The sequence below is a fragment of the Asparagus officinalis genome, unplaced genomic scaffold (assembly GCF_001876935.1).
Source record: "Asparagus officinalis unplaced genomic scaffold, Aspof.V1 AsparagusV1_Un93, whole genome shotgun sequence".
Classification (NCBI taxonomy): Eukaryota; Viridiplantae; Streptophyta; class Magnoliopsida; order Asparagales; family Asparagaceae; genus Asparagus; species Asparagus officinalis.
Window position 1 is genome coordinate 44,914 of NW_017972359.1, and position 8,131 is coordinate 53,044.

General features: G+C 42.3%; 1 protein-coding gene across 1 annotated transcript in view; it reads right to left on the reverse strand.

The window, feature by feature from the left end:
- Positions 1-6,924, reverse strand: part of LOC109827220 (reticulon-4-interacting protein 1 homolog, mitochondrial-like) — a gene marked incomplete at its 3' end in the record, with an annotated part of 50,858 nt that extends 43,934 nt beyond the window's left edge. Inside the window, exon 1 of the mRNA XM_020394185.1 lies at positions 6,714-6,924. Coding sequence (XP_020249774.1) covers positions 6,714-6,924 — 211 coding nt within the window. The remainder of the gene's footprint in view (positions 1-6,713) is intronic.
- Positions 6,925-8,131: the final 1,207 nt, after the last annotated feature.

Here is an 8,131-nt window from a genome sequence, read left to right on the forward strand (position 1 = left end):
AGCTCTACAAGAAGCGTTAGCTGATTCTGAAGTATTTCTTACTAAGGTCAACCGATCTCTGTGGAGTCAGGGTCATCGATTCAGCACTGCAACTTGGCAGCCACAAGATTCCCTTGCATAGCTTTTACCAAAGAAGATATGCAAGTTAAAAACTCAAAGCATGATAGGCCTCTATATTTCATCGGATATATTGGCTCAAGCGTTGTTAACCGGATCCAAGTTGATCCGGGTTCCGCTGTTAGCATCATGCCACTTCGGTTGATGTACCACCTCGGAATCCCCGCCAACAAGCTAGCCTCCACAGGAACCATTATCTACGGGTTTAACACAAGCGGGTCAAGGCCGTTGGGGAAAATCCGAGTGAAGTGTCAACTTGGAGACTTGAAGTCTGAGGTCACCTGCTATGTGATTGATGCAGAGACTTCCTATAACTTACTGCTGGGTCGCCCATGGATCCACAGTAATCTTATAGTTCCCTCCACCCTCCATCAGTGTCTGAAATATGTCGACACTAACAACGAGGTTAAGACGGTGGTCGCGGATAAGCAACCGTTTAAGGGGTTAGAAAATTATTTTACTGACTCCCTTCTTTATGGTGCTGAATCCGATACTGAACCATCGGCCCATGGTACGGACAGCGGAGAAGAAGCTGATACCGAAGCTGGGCTCGATTATAGTGAAGGTCTTGTACTGAATGACATTGAACCTCTTGTAATCGATTTTGACGGTGTTGATTCGTCGGATGAAAGTTGTAACTGGCAGCTTGCCGATGAAATAATAAATGGTGATTTAGAGTACTCGCGTTGTCTTGATGATGTAATGCAGGAATTATACGACGACCCCAGTCTACATATGCCACTTTGTTCGTCCTGTACGACAACGAAACACCTCCAAAGTTCATTCGGAACAACTATGATACTACCTGTAAAGACAGGGGGTGAAAAAGAAATAGTTTTTGGAAAAGGGGAACCATCCCCTATTCCAGATCTTTTCTTGAACATTAATTCAGATGAAGAAGAACCCGGGCGACATTTCTCTTGGTATAGTTCACAAGCGAATGGTTATATGACAAAGCAAGGTTATGACCTTTCGCTTGGTAAAGGTCTTTATTTTGGTCAAGGCGTCAGGGTTCCACCCCGTCCCGCCTACGTACCAAAAGGAAGACCAGATAATTATTACAGTCATAAAAGGGGTCTAGGTTATACTTCATCATCTGATGATGAATATGGTCAACAGATTATTAGCCAAGTAATAAATAGGAGTGGGCATTCATCCGATGCTTCAACTTGGGATTCTGACGTGAGCATTGGGGAAAGGTTCAAAACTCTCATGTCACGTGAGCATTGGGGAAAGGTTCAAAACTCTCATGTCAAACATGGCAACGGTTGATCCTTCCACAACAGAAGAAGACGATCAGTTGCCCACTTGGGAAGATCCTTGGACACATTACATGAATATCCAATACGGTGATAGATTTGAGAAAAGAGAACCTCCTACTGAGGATAAAGTGGTCCAGGTTAATATGGGAGACGAGACTAATCCGAAACCTATATTTATTAGCGGTGATCTTCCACCGGATGAGAAAGAGGAACTAATCGCCCTCATTCGAGAATATATTGACGTATTCGCTTGGAATTACGAAGATATGCCGGGACTAGATCCAGGGGTAGCAATGCACAGCCTTAATATTAAACCGGATGTTAAACCCGTCAAATAACAACAAAGACGGTTTCGTCCACAGATTATGGAGGCAATAGAAGCTGAAGTCAAGAAACTAATTGATTCGGGTTTTGTCAGAGAAGAACAACATCTTGAATGGTTGGCCAATATTGTTCCAGTTCTTAAAAAGAACGGAAAGATCAAAATCTGCATTGACTTTAGAGATCTAAACACCGCATGTCCTAAAGACGACTTCCCCTTACCGATCACGGACGTCATCATTGACAACACTTGTGGGTTCGAGAGAATGTCATTTATGGACGGATTTTCTGGGTATAATCAGATTAAGATGCATCCAGACGATGAAAAGCATACAGCATTCAGAACACCCCTTGGTGTCTTCTGTTACACTGTTATGCCTTTTGGTTTGAAGAACGCTGGTGCTACATACCAACGTGCGATGATGAAGATATTTCAAGAACACCTTCGGAAGACCGTCGAATGCTATGTTGATGACCTGGTTGTCAAGAGCCGTGATAAAAACGATCACATTAACGATCTGAAGACGATGTTCGAACTTATGAGGACTCATCAGTTAAAGATGAACCCAACTAAGTCTTTCCTTGGAATGTCCAGCGGTAAATTTCTTGGATTCGTCGTCACCACAAAAGGTATTCATATCGATCCTGATAAAGTGAAGGCGATACATGAATTACAACCACCGAGGAATCTTAAAGAACTCAGGGGGTTGCAAGGTCGATTGGCATATATCCGTCGGTTTATATCAAATCTGTCTGGAAAATGTCAACCATTCTCTAAACTCGTAAAGAAAGGCGTGTCATTCATTTGGGATGAAGCATGCCAAAAGGCATTCGAAGATATTAAGAAATATCTAGCGAATCCACCTATTCTCGTTGCACCGAAATCAGGCAGACCGTTTTTGATTTATGTCAAAGCGACGAGCCATTCGTTAAGTGCATTACTCGCACAAGACGACGATAACGGTCACGAACAAGCTGTGTATTATCTAAGTCGTACACTGGTTGGAGCTGAATCTCGTTATCCAATGATCGAGAAAGAATGACTCGCACTAGTATTCGCGATTCAGAAAATACGACACTATTTAGTTGGACAGACAATTTATGTCATCTCCAACATAAACTCAATCCGAGTATTCATGACCCAACCGGCCTCCATGAATTGGCGTTTAGCCAGATGGGCTTTACTCTTATCGCAATATGACTTGTACTTCAAGCAACAGAAATCTGTTAAAGGACGAGCTATTTGCGATCTTCTGGCGGAAAACCCTACGAAGGATGTAGTCGAATTGTACGACGATCTGCCAGATGAAACTCATGAAGTTAATACCACCTCACATCAACAAGTGTGGCAATTGTACTTCGATGGGGCTTCCCGATCAACCAATGTAGCGAGCGCACTCGGATGTTCTAAAATCTCCTCAGGAGTGGGGGTCGTTTTAGTTTCCCTGGAAAAGCATGTCTTGCCTAGAGCATATTCACTGACCGAACCATGCTCTAATAACGTTGCCAAATACAATGCGTTAATAATCGGACTTAATTTTGCCAAAGAGCTGGGGGTCGAATACCTTGAAGCTTTTGGGGATTCTCAACTGGTAGTTAATCAAATACGAGGAGAGTATGAAGTCAGAAATCGAGACCTGATTCCATACCACCAGGTGGCCATCGAGATGGCAAGCTCATTTGAAGGATTTTTCATCGAGTACGTTCCACGTCTCCAAAATGCGTATGCAGACGCATTGGCGGCGTTGTCGGTATCCTTGGTTCAACCTCCCGAAACAGAACAATTGATTATAATGAGGACTCACCATCTTATTGTTCCAATCTACGATTCAAATGCTAAAGAAGCATACTCAACAGGAGTCGAACCCGAAGTTCGAGATTGGCATTTTCCCATTATCGACTACGTCCTACATAGTATATTGCCCGAATCGATTCGGCGAAGAGCGCCGAGGTTTTACTACAACGCTACAGCGCAAACGTTGTATCGACGATCGTACGATGGTCTTTTACTACGTTGTCTATCCGGTAAAGAAGCGGAACAAGCACTCAAAGAGGCGCATGATGGGATTTGTGGTGCACATCAGCCCGGTCCTAAACTTTGTGATCGACTTAGGAGAATCGGGTATTATTGGCCAACTATGGTAAAAGACGCAGTCGACTACGCACGACGATGTGAAGTGTGTCAGTTACATACAAATTATATGCACCAGCCGCCTGAGTATTTACATCCATCGGTGACATCATGGCCATTCGAAACTTGGGGAATGGACATAGTAGGTCCTATCTTTCCGCCTTCGGTTAAAGGGGACCGTTTCATCTTGGCAATCACAGATTATTTCTCGAAATGGGCAGAAGCAGTTCCACTTAGAGAAGTAAAGACGAGTGATGTGGTCAAATTTATTAAACACCATGTCATATATAGGTATGGTGTTCCAAGGCGAATAGTGCACGATAATGGTCCTCAGTTCGTGAGCAACGCGTTTATCAAGTTCTGCAGTAAATTCGGGATTAAAGACGTTTCATCGACTGCTTATAATCCTACAGCTAACGGATTGGCTGAAGCTTTTAACAAGACTATCATCAAAATTCTGGTAAAATTGGTGAAAACCAATAAACGAGATTGGGACGATAAACTCGGCGAAGCCTTGTGGGCTTAGCGTACCACCGTTCGTACGCCAACCGCAACCACCCCGTATGCCTTAACATATGGGTGTGAAGCCGTCCTTCCATTAGAAATACAGATTCCTTCCCTCCGTATCGCTCTTACAACGGGAATGACGACGGAAGAACATCATCAGAAACGTCTTGAGGAATTAGAGATGTTAGATGAGAAACGCTTGGAAGCTCAACAACAAATCGAGTTTTATCAAGCTAGAATTTCTCGGGCTTTCGATAAAAAGGTCCGACGACGAAGCTTTAAAGAAGGAGATCTAGTCCTCGCTGTCCGAAGACCTATGATTCTCACTTCTAAGAAGAAAGGTAAATTTGAACCTAAATGGGAAGGACCGTTCGTGATTGAAACAGTCTATTCAAACGGTGCTTACCGCCTGATTACCCAAGATGGCAGCAAATTAATAATGCTAATAAATGGGAAGTTCCTGAAAAAATATTATCCGTAATATGTTCAGGATAACCTATGCAGAACAGGAAGTTCCTAGAGAATCTTGTATGGGATATTTCGGGATAACCCGAGATCAGTTGATTGGTCTAGATATGAAACTGATCTTTCAAATAATATGTTTTTGATTATCATAAAGTTCTTTTACAGCTTTTGTTGAGATGAGATTCAATTCTGTAAACAGTTAATCTTTCCTCACAAAACTCCTCACCGGTCAAATCGATCGACGAAGAGTACACCAAAATCAGTCATGGATTAAAATTTTGCGAACGAAAGGTCCACTTTTGAATTGAGTAATCAAACCTTATGACAGTTAGGATTACTCAAACCAATCCAGATTCTCTAAGCGGAGATCCCACTTTGAGTTTCTTTATTCCAGGAGATAGAATATAAAATTCTTCTTCTCCGATTTTGGGTTTATCTCTACCAACAAACAAGAGACCAGGAGATAGAATATAAAATTCTTCCTCTCCGATTCTGGGTTTATCTCTACCAACAAACAAGAGACCAGGAGATAGAATATAAAATTCTTCCTCTCCGATTCTGGGTTTATCTCTACCAACAAACAAGAGACCAGGAGATAGAATATAAAATTCTTCCTCTCCGATTCTGGGTTTATCTCTACCAACAAACAAGAGACCAGGAGATAGAATATAAAATTCTTCCTCTCCGATTTCGGGCTCGTTGTCCTATATAGGAAACGCAACCTACTCACACTTTAAAATCCATGTCGTTCACACATGGAGGATGTTATCTCTATCCCTTATTAGAGATAAGTCTACATCTAACACATGTAGCCTACATATTCAATATTGTAGTTTAAAGTCTAAAAGAGTTTGATTCTTTTAGCACAACGTTATATGTGGAACGGATTTAGATAATTCACATACTAGCCCGATTCAAACGGTAGTCGGTAAAGGCATATCAAATCCGTTGATGGCTGAGGATTTGCCAAAAATCCTATAAGTATTATGGTTATTTATTCTAAACAAGAATGAATAATTATAATAAAATCTTAATGAGCAAAAGGGTTCATTATATTAACCAAAAGCGTTCAAATGAAGCTACAAAAATATATGTTCTCCAATTACAAAAGTTTATATTGACTAATCTGATCTTCAAGTTTCGAAAGCTCTAACGCATAAGCCTGTTCAAGCTCAGCCGCCAATTTAATTTTGATAGCTTCTTCGTCAACACCTTGAAGTTCGGCGACCTCTTGTTCCTTTTCAGCGAGTATTTTATCTTGAAGATTCAGCTGCTGAAGCAAGTTTTCTTCAACCTGAGTTTCCTACGTCAACTCGGACTCTAAAGCCTCATGAGCATCCTTGGCCTTTGTAAGTTGCTCCTCTAAGCGAGCTATTTCTGCTCGACTCGATTCTAAGTCCCGGCGCAGGTTGACCTTGGCTTGTCTTCTTTTGTCAACACTCACCCTAAGTTGATCACTTCGGGCTCTTAGCTTTTGAAGTTCGAGGTTAGCTGATTTTTGGGAATCACACCACGCTTGCAACCTGGATTCCATATGAGAAGCGATATAGAAGGGTATGCCTTTGGTGCGAAGAGCTTGCAGAAGTTCAACATGTCGTTTCAAATCAACCGAATAAGCATTGATTGAATCGGCTAATTCGTTATACCCTTCCTCTATGAATCCTTATATAAAACGATCAAGAGATTTTTTATAACTCTCAAAGTACGAGCCTTTGAAAAGAATACGATCGACCATAGAGTTCAAAAAGGGGAGGAAGCCTTGGAGATTAGAACAGATAACAGCCTTGTCCGGATCGTCGTCAACCAATAACGCTTGAATGTGATTTGATAATGATGAAGGAACTGCGATGAGGGCAAATAAGTCAGTACAGGACATATGTATGCATACAAGACAACAAGCTAAAGCATACCAAGTTTGACGGAAGAGCCTTCAGCATGACTTGGTTCACCCAAGGATGGTAGCCCTGCTTCCTGAACAACCAAGGTTAGTTCAGGAATGGTATCTGTTGATGCACCCGCTACATCAGATGCTTTTTCAACTAAAGCCTCAGAAGACGGCGGGACCAAACTAAGAGGCCCCTTAGGAGGGGATTCTACAAACAAAAGATCTATAATGAGCATAGTGGAATGTTGAATCGAAACTTGAAACAAATGATGGGTAAAACTCACCAATTCTAGGCACAACATCGGCCGACGTACCAACTTATTCAGTTGGTCTCGCTTTTGTTGTAACCGGACTAATTTGGGGAGTGACGGTGACTTCTATCATCATAGGGTCCATAGGAGTAGTAGGTTGAGATTCGAAAGCTGATTATTGCAAATCGAACTCAGTTCCCGCCCATGGCACAAGGTCACGACCCTCCAGTTGATCAGACGCTCCGATGATTATAGTAGTATCAGTTCCAGCAACTGGTCCTATAATTCAAATACTTATATGATCAAGCAAGTTAAAATATATATATATATATAGAGAGAGAGAGAGAGAGTTTAAAGAACAGAGGCCTTACTCTCAAAAGGACCTGCTTCTGTTGAACCAATTCCAACGTCTGAGCCTGCAGCTGCACCAGAAGCTTTCCCTGACAAAGAATCAAGGATTTGCTGATGGTCGTCCTCCGAGATATCAAGATTAAAGTCGAAATCATTAAAATCATCGACTTTGGTGGCATGGGTAGCTTCTCCTTCAGTTGATTCATGCATCGTGGCATCTACGGAACGTATTAAACCATAAATAACATGTAAATTTAGACGAATTTGCTCAAGACAAAGATTAATTTTACCTTCGTTGGTCGGGGCGGATTCAAGAGCTCCACTACCTGCACCCACTTCTTTTAGTTGGACTAAAAGAAGACAAAGCACACAAGTCATTAGAGGAGGCACACGGTCCGACTCATTCATTTCTCTGATTTCTCTTCCAAGGGGGGAAAGACCAGTACCTGTGTCTGTAGCCGATGGATCAATGTCAGGAGTTGGTGGAACCCCAGCTGGTCCTTCTTTCAGAGCATCCTGCATTTGTTGGACGAAGCTGGTCTCCTCAGTCTCCATACCTCCGGGAGAAGCAGCATCAGCTGGCAATTCTCCTTCTTCTCGACTCCCTGCAGAAGTTGAGCATGAAATAAGTTTAACCGTTAAGAAGTGTGAGAGCGATAAAGACAAATAGTTACCTTGCTCTTCTAAAGAAGCGCTACGGGCAGACGTTTCCTCTAAAGCGGGGAGACGAACACGTGACTTAGAAGCGGCTTTCTTTCGTCTTTTTAGGGGACGTGACTCGTCTTGAACCCTGGATCTTTCATGGCGATATTTAGTACGCAGTTCAACTCTGGGAGAAGCT